This window comes from Bolinopsis microptera, chromosome 6 (genome assembly GCF_026151205.1).
Source record: "Bolinopsis microptera isolate Bmic1 chromosome 6, MBARI_Bmic_1.0, whole genome shotgun sequence".
NCBI classification, from domain to species: Eukaryota; Metazoa; Ctenophora; class Tentaculata; order Lobata; family Bolinopsidae; genus Bolinopsis; species Bolinopsis microptera.
This window is the reverse complement of record NC_087077.1, coordinates 18289396-18304977: the sequence shown is the minus strand read 5'-3', so window position 1 is coordinate 18304977 and position 15582 is coordinate 18289396. Positions and strand designations below refer to the sequence as shown.

At 38.2% G+C, this 15582-nt stretch overlaps 5 protein-coding genes across 5 annotated transcripts in view; 2 read left to right on the top strand and 3 right to left on the bottom strand.

The window, feature by feature from the left end:
• The window catches only part of LOC134816264 (E3 ubiquitin-protein ligase RNF13-like), an 87852-nt gene that overhangs the window by 16775 nt on the left and 55495 nt on the right, over window positions 1-15582 (top strand). The window lies entirely within an intron of this gene.
• On the bottom strand, window positions 779-6565 carry LOC134817556 (large ribosomal subunit protein uL4-like). The gene is made up of 8 exons (XM_063826730.1): window positions 6324-6565; window positions 6014-6203; window positions 5712-5868; window positions 5487-5592; window positions 4893-4963; window positions 4633-4743; window positions 1419-1496; window positions 779-1195 (listed from the first exon to the last, which is right to left on the bottom strand). Exons 1-8 carry the CDS (start codon window positions 6422-6424, stop codon window positions 1038-1040), a joined length of 972 nt encoding a protein of 323 aa, XP_063682800.1. The 5' UTR covers window positions 6425-6565; the 3' UTR covers window positions 779-1037.
• On the top strand, window positions 2412-5616 carry LOC134817555 (uncharacterized). Its single transcript, XM_063826728.1, has 4 exons — window positions 2412-2588; window positions 2721-2989; window positions 3573-3853; window positions 3992-5616. The coding sequence occupies exons 1-4, from the start codon at window positions 2416-2418 to the stop codon at window positions 4268-4270; spliced, it is 1002 nt and encodes a 333-aa protein (XP_063682798.1). The 5' UTR covers window positions 2412-2415; the 3' UTR covers window positions 4271-5616.
• On the bottom strand, window positions 6703-9761 carry LOC134817554 (protein IWS1 homolog). Its single transcript, XM_063826727.1, has 5 exons — window positions 9551-9761; window positions 9229-9366; window positions 8934-9032; window positions 8520-8683; window positions 6703-8298 (listed from the first exon to the last, which is right to left on the bottom strand). Exons 1-5 carry the CDS (start codon window positions 9753-9755, stop codon window positions 7516-7518), a joined length of 1389 nt encoding a protein of 462 aa, XP_063682797.1. The 5' UTR covers window positions 9756-9761; the 3' UTR covers window positions 6703-7515.
• On the bottom strand, window positions 9939-11958 carry LOC134816825 (protein artemis-like). The gene has a single exon (XM_063825820.1). It carries the CDS (start codon window positions 11935-11937, stop codon window positions 10081-10083), a length of 1857 nt encoding a protein of 618 aa, XP_063681890.1. The 5' UTR covers window positions 11938-11958; the 3' UTR covers window positions 9939-10080.

The following is a 15582-nucleotide window of genomic DNA, read 5'->3' as shown; positions in this document are numbered from 1 at the left end:
AAATCCTTCAGACGTCCCTATAGCACTTAAAGTTTTGTTAACCCAAGGAATCGACCCTCGTGAGGCTGCTGCTTCATCTTGATTAACCGGTAGAAGAGTTTGTTGAAGTTTAGCTCGCTTCACCCTACTCTCTATCATCCTCTCAACTACCCTATCATCCTGTGCGAACTGTGCCATGACTCCAACAGAGGGTAACACTGGTGCTGGTGTCAAATCCGCTCCCTTTCCTGATGAGATCAAGTCATATTGTCTCAATATCTCGTTTATAACGCGGAACCCAGAGGTCCCATCTGAAATCCCGTGATGATATTGATTCAGTAGGATGTAACAGTCTGGTCGTTTCACAAGACAGCACTTGTGTAACGGTTTACCGGAGCCAAAGGTAAAAGGTTGATTAGCCAAATTCTCCGCTAGTTCCCAACATCCAGTGTATCCAGTGACAATGTCCTCCTCAACTTCACTCTGGTCATAGAATTGGAACACGTCCGAATAGTCAGTAGCCGGAGTAAAATAGATCTCTCCATCTTCTCCTCTTTTCACGTCAGCTCTGAAAGTTGGCTGGTTATAAATCAGTGCTCTATATGCCTGTTCAATCTTTACTGGGTCCAAATAGTCTGCCGATATGCATGTGTTCATCACAATGTTGCAGTTCGACGTATGGTCCAGCTTTCCGAAAAAGTGAGTCTCCCATAGGCCAATTTTACGGGTTATCCATAAGTTTGGGTCGGAAGGTCCATGAGAGAACATTGAGAGACCTGACAATTTAAAGGCAATAAACGTAATCGAGTTTTGAAGATTTGTTCGAAACAATTTAATACTGTTTTGTCATAAAAATCAAAATAAGATAAAATTCTTACAAAGTTTCTATAGAAAAATAACCTGCCCCAATAAATTACCACAGCTTCCTTAAAACGCTTAACACTCCAAATGCCACGTGGTTATCATTCATCAAATAGATTAGCATCAGTAACCTTAAAATGCTCAACGTAAGGATAATGCCCTAAAATATATACAAGGGTCCACGTCAAGAACTCTCGTCACAAATTATCGAGATTAACAACCCTGACAACTTTGTGTCTATCCTTGCTAGGACCAAAATTACTCCCCACTTCCAAATTCTTCAGGGTGTTCCTCAGACTTATGTTCGCAGTCTGGAACCCCTCGGTTGAGATCAGCTCGTCTAGTTTCTCTACAGCTGAAATTTATAGTTCATTTACAGTACTCGAATAAATTATTCTAGATTAAATCTTATGGATCGTTCACATTTTACATATAATGCCATATTTTGGTCACACCATAAGTGTTGAGAAAGCTAGGTATGGAAGGTATGGATTTCAAATTTCATATGCAATTACAGATATTAGTTAGATTATGTAGAGCTCCCCAGGTATTTCATAGTCTGATATCTGTGTACGTACCTGACAAGTCTAGAATGAGAGTATCGTAAAGTAACGCCGACCAAACATCCAGTCCCTCAACTTCCCGCATCTCACAGCCTGACATGGTTTATGTTAGATTTGGGCATGGTGAGGTGATTTGGAATAATTAAGACAAAATTGGATAAAAATATGGGGGACCATGCTTTTACACTTTACAGGAGCTGCATCTGCACTCGATATCTGTGTTTTGGTGACCCACAAGTCATTTGATTACATACATTTTAAGTATTATGCATATTAAGCTAGCTTACAAATATACACTTTCTCTCAGGATACATTTTGTAGTTTATTCCATTGTGTAATTTGTAAGTAATTTTTCAATTTAAAAAATTGGCACGTATGGGCATCTGAAGTCCGTGACCCTCACAAGAATTTAGTCACAGGCCTTATTTTATTGGAGAACTGTTATCAGAAATCAAGTTTCAGAAAACAATAAGAGTAAAACCCCACCCTAAACTGTAATGGTAACCGGCTGATGGTGGCTGTTAATGAGCCTGTCGTGCATCTGCTTTCAAGACAGTAACCCCTCAAAATAACAAACTACTCCTGTCACATCATTAAGTCACTACAGCTACAGTCCATATAATTAGCATTAGTTTTCACAGCTCAAATTACCAGCTTGTCAATAATTTCATGACATTACCCATTTAACTATCAGTCTGATTGGCTCCGATAACCTCCAAATATCTGATAAGTACCCTGATTGGTACCTTCTAAACCAGTCAGGTGTGGGACGTTCAGATATAAAAACAGCACCTATTCTCTGAATGGATCAGTACACCACAGTTCCAAGTTGTTTAGTTGTTACGTTAGTTAGACTTTTTCTAGGTTTCTAGACTGACTGCAAATTGTAATCGACCGTGTGATAATTACTATGTTATACTAATCTTCTGCTTGTGTTCCTGTTTAGAATTACCAAATATTGTTCCAATCTGTCAATACACCATCAACAAAACTCTCTCTAGCAGGAATGAAAATGGTTACATTATTTCTCCTCCTCTGGGGCATGGTATCAGCTAGAATCAAGTCCACAAACCTAAGTTACAGAATGGTTCAGCAACTTGACGGTATAAGGAGACTGGTGAAGCTGAACGAGGGAGTGGTGGCTACTTGTAACCTGGTCCTTATACCACAGCCTGTCAACTACAGGTACCACCTCTGACCACTTACATTTTATACCTTTTGTAATTACCTTTTATGGGTACTTCTCATATTTAGCTAGCATACATTTCCCATAAAACCAGCATTTCAACTCCAACCACACATGTTTATTGTTTACAGGACAGCAGAGGAGAGCTGCAAGAGTTTTGATATCGGAATGGGACCCCAACAAGGACAACTAGTAAAGATTAAGGGTGAGACGCGGAGCTGGGCCCTGCAACTCCTGATGGGAGTGGGACTAGAGTTGGAGTCGCAGCCGGAGGTTATCTGGACCTCCACCAGGTGGGCCTGGACCGGACTGAGGAAGATACAGAACCAGGTGGGCAAGGTGAAGAAGAGCGCTAGATACACAGCTGGGGAGTGGCAGTGGGCTGATGGCACAATACCTGGTTAGTTCATTTCTCCAGGTAATTGTAACATTAGCATCATTCACAATACCTGGTTAGTTCATTTCTCCTGGTAATTGTAACTTTAGCATCATTCACAATACCTGGTTAGTTCATTTCTCCAGGTAATTGTAACATTAGCATCATTCACAATACCTGGTTAGTTCATTTCTCCAGGTAATTGTAACTTTAGCATCATTCACAATACCTGGTTAGTTCATTTCTCCTGGTAATTGTAACTTTAGCATCATTCACAATACCTGGTTAGTTCATTTCTCCAGGTAATTGTAACATTAGCATCATTCACAACAACAATACCTGGTTAGTTCATTTCTCCAGGTAAATGTAACATTAGCATCATTCACAACAACAATACCTGGTTAGTTCATTTCTCCAGGTAATTGTAACATTGGCATCATTCACAACAACAATACCTGCACTGGTTAGTTCATTTCTCCAGGTTATTGTAACATTAGCATCATTCACAACAACTCACTCTGTCTTCTGTTATTCTAATGTTCGTTGTTGTAATTTCTTATAAATATTTTCAAACTCGAATGCTTTATAATCCTGGTTATCCTACCAGGACATTTCAGCAACTGGAGGAGGGAACAACCGGATCAGAAGAAAGAGATGCTAGGAAATAACGGATGTGACGAGGGTCCGGCCTGCTACGAGCACTTCATGAGAGTAGACCACCTGGGAGAGTGGGATGACGCGTTCCAGTTCACAACACACCCCTATATATGTGAGTACCAAGGCAGGTATGTGGTATCTGGTGAGAAGAAGAGTTGGGAGGATGCTAAACTAGAGTGTCATGAGGCCGGACTTCAGCTCGCTAGGATCCGATCTGATCAAGATTTGCAGGTTAGTTTTGATTTTTTTAAACATTACTTTACAATACAACTTTAACATCCTTTACAAGAGAAATTAAAATGGAGTTGAACTACCATGGCACCGCAGCAATAAGCCCATTTTCATTATTCTAACAACCTGATCCCTCAGGAGCTGAAGACAGCAGTAGAACACTATCTGGGACCCCACAACCACAAATCCGGGGACTACAGCTGGATCTGGGTAGGAGGACAGAGAAGAAAGAAGATTGAAGTGGAGTGGGAGTTTTCTGACTGTGAGGATATCGAGTGGGACATCAGATGGGAGCACGATACGGAGATCAACAAGGAGGAGAAAGATGTCCTGACCATGTCCAGATGGGGAACGATTGATGCTGAGTTTGAAGATGGAGATGAGAGACCTTTTGCTTGCCAGTGCGCTGGCTCTTGATTTTTAGTACGGACAGATCATTTTGATGGTTGATACAGCTATATAGATTTATCGCGGGGAATGATTACTATCATTCCTGGGAACTCAATTCGCCTAAAACTGGGGACATAGATTCTAACTTTCTTAATGATTGGTGGAAAACGAGTAATTTAAAATAGTAACGATGCTGAATTTTGAACAAATCTCGGCTAATCCTTTTTTAGTTTACAAATTTCTATTGTAAATTATAATCTTATCTATTTATTCAACACGAATTTCCCCAACTGCTGACTAATTATTCTGTAATTTACCAATATTCAGCATCCGGCATGCAAACCTTTTGCTAGTAATAGTATAAAGAATAGAATAGAGAATACACTAACCGATTGTATTGGACGCAGTTTTCCAAAGTCTCTGAGTGCCAGGATATTTGGCCGGGAACGGTTCTTTCCTCTTCCAAGAAGAGGACTTGAAGTGAGGCGTTATATGGCGTCCTGTACGTAGTGTTATTTAGTGAACCCAATTGTTGTAAACAAGTGTCATCAAGCATTCCAAAAAGTCTGATCACCCTTTTCGCCATCGAAATGGCGTAAAGAAGATCAACAGAAATCAAATCATTTCAAAAAATTGTCAAATCGCTCACCAGTAATCATAAGAACAGAAGAAAACCCACTGTCGTCCAATATTTGTCTGAAATCTGAGGGCTCTACGTAGCTGAAAATAAAATATGTTTACAGTAATTAACAGCACGTAATTAACAGCACGTTACTACGTGGTAATTAACAGCACGTTACTACGTGGTAATTAACAGCACGTTACTACGTGGTAATTAACAGTGCACGTTACTACGTGGTAATTAACAGCACGTTACTACGTGGTAATTAACAGCACGTTACTACGTGGTAATTAACAGTACGTTACTACGTGGTAATTAACAGCACGTTACTACGTGGTAATTAACAGCACGTTACTACGTGGTAATTACCAGTACGTTACTACGTGGTAATTAACAGCACGTTACTACGTGACTTTCTTTATGAAGATGAATGGTGTATTGCACGTGTATTCTCTTCACCATGTAAACCGCCAGATTGATCTGACTCTTAAACTGGCCCTCAGTGAAATAAGAAACTACTAAATCTACACATGGGCTCGAGGAACTGCTAAGTGCTTCTTTACAGCTCTTACATCTCAGGCTACAAATTACTCAGTGTTATAGTTAAAGCACCTTCCTCACCTATCTGGTGTAGACAGGTCCTCCACAATGTGTAGTTTATCGTATCTGTATTTTATAGATAACAGAGCCCTGAGTCCAACCTCACGTAGCTTCTTGGGTACCATTCCTAGGAGAGACTCAATCTCAACTCAACATTACAGACGACAAAAACTAGCAAACAAAAATAATGGACGGTTTTCTTTAAAGAAAAAGACGGCGAAGAAAACACCCTTAAAAAAGGAAAACCTTGATAGTGCGGTACTGGCATGTGAGAGGTAGAAGTGCACTGTATCTTAGTAGGGTTGGTGTATGAGACAGGGTTCCAGGAAACGCCCTGTTTTATCCAGGGTTTCAAGTGGGGTTTGTCAGCATACAGTCTGTCGGAGTGGCGGTCGAAATTTATCTGAAAGAGCGATTGTGAAGGAAGGAGTTTGATATTACTGGTGGTACGAAAACTTTTTGGTGACATAACATCTGCTAAAAATTATAAATCATATTTATTCAACACACAACCAATCAAGAGAACCCAAAAAACAATAAACACCCACAAAGTTGTTTTCCTCAGAACCATAGGGCTCGTCCTGTAGCTTCAACTTGAGCTGTCTGAGAACGATAGGGGCGAGTATGTGAGGTCGGGGTGGGAGGCCATACAGCCGGGGGTTGAGGGAGACCAGGTGCTGTTTAGTTCCGGAGAGGTCATGTACCCAACTCTCACATACTTCTAGTAGTTCGTGCTCCCTGTTAGTTGTAGAAATGTTGTTATGCGGGTATCATTCAGAGTCAATCAATAATACAGAGTATCCATAAAATATTAGTTTTTTAATTAATTGATCCCAAAGTAAAGGGTAACTTGCTCACCTCTCCTCCTCCTCGACATCCTCAAAAGGAGCAGCCACACCCTCATCATCTACACTCTCATCTACACTCATACACCTAACACAACCAGTAACTCCTGGCATCCTGCCAGTTACTGAGCCAGTTACTGGCACTGAGCCAGTACCATGTAGTGATCTGGCAGAAGGTTTGTCTGTTTGAGCGGGAAGGTTCCTCCTGGTGATCTGGTCCAGTGCACGACAGAGTAAAGTACTCTTCCTACTTAGCATCCTGTTATAAGCTTTATTAGTGATATAAAGTACTCTTCACTAGAGATAGAATGTGTTTCTGTGTGTTCAAGTTCTGATTGATATCTACTAGTCTGACTATGATTTCATCTCAAATTTTCCATGGTCGGAATGTTGGTTAATCTTCGGAGAGCACAGAATTGAAACTGCTCTACTGTGATAGCTGACAAAATACACAATTTGCCGTTAGACAGTTAATATTTTAATACTAGTCTCAAATTAGCTTCTTTTTATTCACTTATCAAAACAAATCATTACTAACTGTACGGTTCCTGTTCATGTGGGTTCAAACAGTGTACTAGTGACAATTTAACCTAATTTAACAAAATTTAACGTAATTCAATGTTTTTAAAAAGCCACCAACATGAACAGCTGCGGCAAAAATTAACCTTAAACTAAGACGTACAAAAAACACTGTTCAGCAGTTCTGTCATCTATAACCTCTCAAAAAGGAGTTGAAATAGTCAATGTTTATTTTCCTGCACTGTATACGTCATGATACACATTATTTAAGAGGAGCAAGAATGCATTTTCCAGATGAAAACTTGTTGACCAAAGTGTCAATAACCTAGTGAAGTAACGATACGGCGTGAATAACAGGTAACGCGTTACGTTATAACGTTCAAATAAATAATATCAATTAATTTTCAGATTTGCTAATCAGGGGAGGTTGAAACCCGAATGAAAACCAAAAAACCAATTCGACGGGCGTGTTTTTTGTTAAGCAAACTCTCTCATAATTTGCAAATTACGAACAACGTCGTAAGCTTTAAAATGGTAAACGAAGCATAAGTCTCTCGTGACATTTTCTCATGACAGTCTCTCGCAACAAATATATTTGCAATAAATCTCCCTTTATCAACCACGTTTTAACTTCAAAGCTGTATTTTCTGGCTCACATCACTTTTACCCAGTGTCAATAATAGTGTCTATAACGGCATCTTGTTCCCTGTCAGGCACACAGAAGAGGACCTCAAGTTGTTAGGATTAATCAGTTTCTTCTTATTCGCTAACTTCTTGTTGAGCTGTTCCAACTTGGGTGCGAGCTTTTTGTTCCTCTTCACCACATCATCATCTACTTTAGACCTGGGTCTAATAACGTAGTCAGTGTTAGAAGGTACCGGCACTCTGGCTCGCATTATAAAGTTCTTATCACCAGGTTTATCTCCCTCCGGTTTAACCTCCTCTTCTGTCTTCCTCCTCCGCTTCCTCGACTTCACCATGTGTCTCAGATCCGCGTCTACCCTCTCTTCCCTAGACAGAGCACTGTAATCACTGTTCAGCCCAAATATTGGCCGAGCCCACTGGTGGATCAACTTCCTGGCCATTTCACGATTACTGAACCGCTCCTTGGTGTTCTTGTAGAGTCCCATAACGACCCTGCCTAACTTGCTCTGCTTCAACATGTCGGTGTTAATCTGGGGGTAGATCTGCAGGATCTTGAGAATCTCTGTTCTGATGGTGATGTGCGGGAGACTGTTGTCAGGGAGAGGAGACAACCATTCCGCCAGGACTGGCAGGATGCCACAATCTATAAAGGCGTTCTGAAGGTCGTGTTTGTTGAGCTGCTTGATGACGAGCTTGATGAGACCGAGCTTGTTGACGGCGGCTTGAGCTGCCTGATTTAACCGGCGGTCCTCCTCTGCTGCCTCCTTCATTTGAGAGATCATATACATTATCCTGTCGTCTGAGGAGTTGATGATGTCCGTCACCTGGAATGTTTTAATTCATTTTTTCGAATTTTACTTATTCATCAATTGATTAAACATTTAAATGGACGAACTTATAAAGAATGCAAGTCTTGGCCTTAAGAGGGGTCCTTTCACAACTCATCTTAAAAGCCCATTTATCTAATACATTGCTAAATATCTATAAGTATACCGAGAGTTACATCAAATTGCATTTAAAAACATATCGGATAAGCAATTATTACGTCTTTCTTCCTTCTGGACATGGATCTCTTTCTCTCTGCTTTCTTCTTCTCCATCATCATGTCAAAGTCGCTGACGAAGAGGTTGTCGTTGCGGTTGAGCATCTCTAACTCCTCGTCTGTGTCCACCTCGTCATCATCCCTCTTTTTCTGTCCCTCTTCTTCCGCTGAGGAAAGTTTTCGATTAAAAAATTATAGGATTGATGAATTATTGGTTAGCTAGTCGTCTTTAAGTTTATAATAATGAAATGAAGTGATTAGCATTCGATTATATTCTGTTCAACCGTGTTTGCAACAATTTGCAATATTATTTTCAATTACACGATAAAAAGTTTTGTCGCTTCGTTGATTCTAGTTTGAAATATTTATGATTAATGATTTTAGACCGAAACCGCAGAAACTTTAAGTATTTTATACTTGGGGCTGTCGCTGAAGTCAAATCAGTCTTTTCGTCCCCTTCATCTTCTCTCTTCTCCTCTTCGTCGTCAGAGTCACCAAAAATGTCGTTGATAAGCCCTGAAAATAGGTGAGTTTAATAACCGTCAAAGATATTTTGGATATGACGCCAAAAAACGCTAAGAGTAACATTACGTCACGATATTAGGCAACAAGTTACATGACGTCAGTACTCAGTACAACAATTTACCAATGTATGTGTTGATGTATGATAACACATAATTACAACTCCTAGCAATATGAGATTGTTACGAACCTGATCGCTGAACTTGTCCCTGAGCCTGTTCCTCGTTGTCACTCAGACCGTCAGGGAGATCGTAGAAGTCAGTCTCCTTAGCTGGAGTTTTCTCAGGGTGCGGTGTACTGCTGGGACCGGGCTTCTCTTCCTCCTCATCTGTAAGAAGAGATTAAGACTCAAAACGATAGATAGAATGGGTTTATCGTCATAGAATTGTTTGGAGTCAGCATTTTAATGTTTATAATTATGAGGCAACGTGGTGCTCAGTTTAAAAAATGCCTGCATCACCAATTTATTTCATATCAATTTGAACCACGATTCAAGTTCTCCACAAGCTCACCCTTAAAGTGTTCCTCGTCATCAAAAGTGGGCAGGTTAATGGGGGAGGGAGGTTCATAACTGATGTGAGGGGAGGTATTGCCGTTATATGAGGAGGGCTGGTCGGGTAAGGTGAGCTCAGGGGTGATGGGACGTTCATCTTCAGGTTCTATGTCGGGGGTGTTCGCGTGGAGGAGAGGGGAGGAGACCTCTTCAGGGCTGTCCATGTTTAGTTCGCTAGTTTGGATTGGGTGTTAGAAAATCAGGAACTTTAGAGGAATTAAGATTCATTGTTATTTCTTTTCTTCTTTCGAAAAATATCATAAACCAAATTTCTTTGATCCACCACATCGAAGCGATAATTTGATCCATTCTTGATAAATTTCACAGAAAAATTCCAAAATCAGGAGTGATGGAAAATAGAATATTTTCTATTAGATTAATGAGATTATTTTTGAATAAGGTCCCTCAGGTTTGTCAGCACTTCTTCATCAAACACAATCATTTATTTACAAAAAAAGTATAAACGGAACTCACAAAATTTGCACTAGATTAATTTGAATCTGAATCAAAATATTGACTCATTATCATGTCCATGGATTGTTTCTCTGAAGAGGGGACACCAAGAGATGTCCCAACACTTGGTAATATTTTCAAATCATTCTGTTGAACATGAACATCAGATGGCGAATTGTATGATTTACGTGACTCTATTTCATTATCCAAGGACATCAATGAGTCCATGACGTCCTTATCAAAACTTGAATCAGGCGAGATTTTTGGAGGTTTTTTCAGTTTCCCTGGTGATTTAGGTTTTGATTTATGAATATCTACTTCATTGTCTGCAAGTTTCAAAAACTGATTTACATGTTGATCATCCATTTGCGCTGAAGCAAAAGTGGACCTGTTATTTGTAACTGCTTTATTGAGATCCTTCCCCTTTATAATGATAATGTCATCTGATTCAGAAGAACTGGAGCTTATAATTAAAACTGGTTTCTTTTTTACAGACAGCTTTGACTTTTTAATGTGTTTTCTTTTCTTCCTACAACGAGATTGCTTTAAGTCTGTTTGTTGCAGACATGACTTCTCAGAGGGTTCATCACTACTCAGTATAGTATTAATTTTGGTTGATCTTGTGGAATTATTCCTTCTGTGAGTGTCATTCATTTTATCCTCTATTTCTTTTTCGATAGCCTCAATCTTTTCTACTGCTTTAGCTTCAACTAATAATATAGGCAAGCAATCGTCACTTTCACTTGAGACATCAACATCATCAAATGTCTCTTCACATTGTGGATGATAATCTTCTTTGTTATTCAAAAGATTGGAAGGGTCTGACTTAAAGTTAGTTGATTTAGCTGGGGTGATCGATTGGCTCTTTTTCCAAAACTTTTTGAGCTGTGCTGTAATTTGCTCATTAGATGAGTTTGGTGGGGTAGCTATTGGGAACACCTTATCAGCAGAAACCTGCTCAATGAAAGAACAACATTCACTATAGGAGCTATGCATTGAATGGGTAACATACCAGCTGTTGTTGACTCCAGCTTTTGCAGCAATCATTGTATCATTATTCATCATATTGTTGTGTAACTTCCATTGAATGGATGGGCGAAGTTTTAATGTTGTATCATTGCAGAGGGTACATTCCGAATTAGTTTGGTTAATATGTAACCAACTTTTATTTAGAGTTAGGTAAAACATTATGTCTTCAATATCTGAATACTGATTGTATAAATTCTCCAGGGCTTGAACATCACAATCAAAGTGGTTTGCTAGAGCAATGAATATGTTCTCCCACCCTGGTGTCACATCAATATGAACCACAACTGAATCATTCTTTTCTTTTTCCCGAAGAACAAACCTCACCACTGCATCTTCACTTTCTTTACGAGATGGGAAATCGTGAAATTTTGGTATCTTAGGAGAAAAGAATGTAGTGTCAATATAAAGGGATTTAAGTTGCACATTATTGATGGCACTATTGAGAGCAATATCTTTGGTGACACGGAAATCTCCGGTATATAAAGAAGCATCGCCATCTCTAGAAAATAAAAACATAACAGATCCAGGACAATGGTGAGCATCCATGATCGTGACATTGATGGTTTCTTTTGGAGAAACATGTAAAGTATAGCTTTCATCTTTTTCAATAAAAACGAACGAAGAAGCTAGGTAGTCCAGTTTAGATCTCCTTAGGACTAAGCTAGCTGTGACTTTAGTACAATATATCTTGACTTGTTTGTGCTGGAGTAGAGATTTAAACTCTTGGCTATCCAATCCTTTAATGTGATCAGTGTGGCAGTGACTCAAGAAGAAACAATAGCTTTTCAACCTGCTACCAACAAAGTAATCAACTGATATTTCTGGAAAACCCTCAATCTTTCCCTGAAACACATCGTTTGCCATGTCTTCTAAGATTAATTATACGTTTTAAAAGTCATCATCAGTAACAAAACTAAATTTGATTAGTTGTTATCAATAGAATCTTCCTTTTCAAGAAATATGCACGGTTTTTTTATGAGATAAACACTTTCGTAATTAAAATATTTGTCAACGTATAGAATTCGACCTCCGTAATCAGTTTTACAAATAACTAAATTTTATAAAAATGACACTAGCGTAATTGTTTAGAAATCCACTCCTTCTACTACCATCATAGTTTAAATAGTATGTGACATTTGACAACCCCTTATGTAAAGATTGCCCAATCTCCAGATATAATGATATCGAATTCCTTCATTCCAGTGGCAATATTTTCAAGTCACATACATTCTTTCATTCCAGTGGCAATATTTTCAAGTCCTCATTCAATGTAGATTAAATTCATTGTGGTATGCTTACTTTTTTGTCAGCTTTCTGTTATGTTGTTAAACTTCGAAACAGTTGACCAAAGTTAACTGTTGTCTTTGTTTTTACCTTATCGAACATTATAATTTGGTTTGACATTAAATGGTCTGATATAACGTGGGCACTAGGCGCTAAACCCTCCGATGCCCGATTAATTTTTAACCAAATAGAGTCCGACAAGGTAAGGATAGGTGTTGTTTTCTGCAGAAAATTGTAGCCTCCCTGTAGCCTTACAGTCGTTTACAGTCTTCCGCTGAGAAAGAGAGGCTCTTGTAAATTAAACTGTACACAGTTTTCTTCGATTAATATAAGCTCGTGAATGCAGTTCAATACAGTACGTGCATTTGTTTTCGAACCGTTACCGTTCCACTTCAATGAACATTTTAATACACTGGTTAACCCTAGCTTAGGTTGTGTACGATCATGGGTGTCTCCAAAAACTGGTTATCATTTGTCAGCATGACAAAAGCCAAAGCTGACTCGCACTCCAAAGTGGCAGAATATTGGGACAGGACACACAACATACTCAGCATATCTATGATAGCGCTCCCCTCGATAACGACCCTCTCAACCCTTCTTCCTATCACCCATTACGTAGCAGCCACTTTGGGAATCATCACGACGTTAGTATCTGCTGTTGCTGGATTTGTGGCACCCAGCACCCGTAGACAGCGGCATATGGAGTCTAGCAAAGGTTTCAGATCACTGTTGTTGAGGATGGTCAGGGTTGAAACTGAAAGAGAATACGAGGAACTGTGGAGGGAATACAACAAAGAAATGACTTTTGAACCCTTCCTACCCAACAATTACAAAGTCAAGGATAACGCAGACTTAAACTTCGCTATGACACCTGAGTTTGTTTTGATTGTGAAACAGAAAGAAAATGGAGTCGAGGATATGATGGAAGAGTTTGAGGGATCAGAAGAATCGTTTACGTTCCACTTCAATGAACCTGAGTTTGCTTTGATTGTGAAACAGAAAGAAAATGGAGTCGAGGATATGATTGAAGAGTTTGAGGGATCAGAAGACTTCGCTATGGCACCTGAGTTTGCTTTGATTGTGAAACAGAAAGAAAATGGAGTCAAGGAGATGATTGAAGAGTTGGAGGGATCAGAGGCTGGAGATGAGGGTGAACGTGAGGTAGGACCTGGTACCATCCTGCCCGAACCTCAACATGAGCCATCTGAGGCAGATAACCAATCCGTGAGTGAAGAAGATGCAAGAGACGACACAAGGTTGCTTCACCAAGTGTAAGTCAGGACTTGTAATTTGTTGGACTTTAAGGCATTAACGGTAATAGGTACTCATTTCTGAGCACGTGATCGAAAAAAAAATGTTTGTTATTTTGAGGATAAAGTTAGGGGTCGTTCACTGTATTATTACGTAATCAATTTATTGGCCATCGAAACCGGATATTGAAACCGGAACCTTTAAAGTCAAGTAATGTGTGCGAGAAGTTTGTTTATTAGGTGTAAGACACCCAATTTGTACGAAATAAAATTCAGATTAATCATTTATTATACTGTACTTTAGATGGCTAGTTTAACTGTGATGTATTTTAAAATTTAACTCTTTAAAAAGAGTTTAGGGACTTTCGGGAAATTAGTAGCTTTAAGGGAAGAGCAAGTGAAACAAAATGTAGCGTAGGCTAATAAAGCAAAACTAGCATCTGTCTCTAAAAATCTATTTTACAGTATCAAAAGACGAACGAAATTATTTTACACTACTGATTAACTGTATAATCATTAATCACTAATTAAAAATTCTAGAAAAAAACAAATGGGCCAACTACGACCACAGCACTCAAGGTAATATAATACATATTATAACTCTTATTTAATTGTGACATACTATAGTCCAATAATACAAAATGTTTATGCTCTAAAACAGCGTGACCTTCACTCTCCATTATACAATGATCACTTACAATTTCACAGGTTTAAATTAATCTAACCAATATCATTGTGGTTTTAATAATATAGTCTAGTTCATATCTATTATCTAACATGAACACATAAATTTATAGGGCCTTTTACATTTTATTATCATTTTATTTGACATAGAAAACTGATTACGAAACAACTTTAATCATATAATTCCAAAATATAGACATCATCTAAATCTTTCTGTACTGATCGTTGTACATTATCTAACAAACCCAATACATATATGAATAATAAATAATTAACATCCAATATTTACGGAAAGCAGATAGGTATTATAACGCCAACTGTTTAAACCTCATGAAAAAATTCTGAGTATAACCGTTCCACACTTTATGCAACCGAGACCCGGCGACTGTTTAATCAAAATGCAATTACAAAAAATTCTGTTGGTAACTTAATATAAAACTTCTCCAAAATTCATCAAAAGACAACGATATAATTTCATTTAAAGAAAAAAGTGAATATACTTCGTAAAACTTTGTTATATTATACGTAATTACGTTATAAGCTTTAGATATCATATTATTATATAAAACACAAGGATACATCAATTAACTGAATACTCATTACTCATACAAACTTTTATTAATTTTTCCATAAATTAGGAATAACAACAGGAAGTTCAAAAGTGCAAAATGGAACGACTTTAAGTTTTACTGTATTTCCTTAATTTTCAATGTTGAATGTTAGCGATATGATTCAATTAGGGTCAGGGGCAGTACTGTCAATTTATCTGAAAATTTTGCAACTTGAACTGCTTATAAAAGTAAAGTAACATGTGGAAAAATTCGATCCATTCTGCCGTTTAATGAAATATTACTCTTAGAAAATAAATATTAGGTTATCAATCTCATTTTACTTAATTTCTGGAAACGATTAATTACTTTAATATGTTAACAGATCAGTTACAATCGTAAAAATACAACGTTGGTTCATTTCAATTATCAATATTATTTAAATTATTCTAGTCGTAGACGATACTGTTAAGTAGACTCAGTAAGGCCTTTAATTAATTTGAGGTTAATGTATACTCGATTTATAACAAAACAGCATATTACAAACAAGTATATATGCAACATTAAACCATATCTATACCCCAAACATTATTGTTCTACAGCCAAATATTAAAGGACCAGTTAACTGAAAAATTTGTAGTCTCCAATTTGGCTAAGATTTAAATCAGCTGTGACAAACTGGTAAAGAATCGTATCGCCGAAAGAACCAACTCTCTAGCGTACCTGTAACGCGTGTTATTGCA

Excerpts from the sequence above, each read along its gene's own strand:
- LOC134816825 (XM_063825820.1), bottom strand. The coding sequence starts at position 11,937 with ATGGCAAACGATGTGTTTCAGGGAAAGATTGAGGGTTTTCCAGAAATA.
- LOC134817555 (XM_063826728.1), top strand. The coding sequence starts at position 2,416 with ATGGTTACATTATTTCTCCTCCTCTGGGGCATGGTATCAGCTAGAATC. Across the intron at positions 2,589-2,720 it reads CCACAGCCTGTCAACTACAG|GACAGCAGAGGAGAGCTGCA; the intron begins GTACCACCTCTG and ends TATTGTTTACAG. Across the intron at positions 2,990-3,572 it reads GGCTGATGGCACAATACCTG|GACATTTCAGCAACTGGAGG; the intron begins GTTAGTTCATTT and ends TTATCCTACCAG.
- LOC134817554 (XM_063826727.1), bottom strand. The coding sequence starts at position 9,755 with ATGGACAGCCCTGAAGAGGTCTCCTCCCCTCTCCTCCACGCGAACACC. Across the intron at positions 9,367-9,550 it reads TGACGAGGAACACTTTAAGG|ATGAGGAGGAAGAGAAGCCC; the intron begins GTGAGCTTGTGG and ends CTCTTCTTACAG. Across the intron at positions 8,684-8,933 it reads GACTTCAGCGACAGCCCCAA|CGGAAGAAGAGGGACAGAAA; the intron begins GTATAAAATACT and ends AACTTTCCTCAG.
- LOC134817556 (XM_063826730.1), bottom strand. The coding sequence starts at position 6,424 with ATGCCAGGAGTTACTGGTTGTGTTAGGTGTATGAGTGTAGATGAGAGT. Across the intron at positions 5,869-6,013 it reads GTTCTGAGGAAAACAACTTT|ATAAATTTCGACCGCCACTC; the intron begins GTGGGTGTTTAT and ends TCGCTCTTTCAG. Across the intron at positions 1,497-4,632 it reads AACTGCGTCCAATACAATCG|GCTGTGAGATGCGGGAAGTT; the intron begins GTTAGTGTATTC and ends AAACCATGTCAG.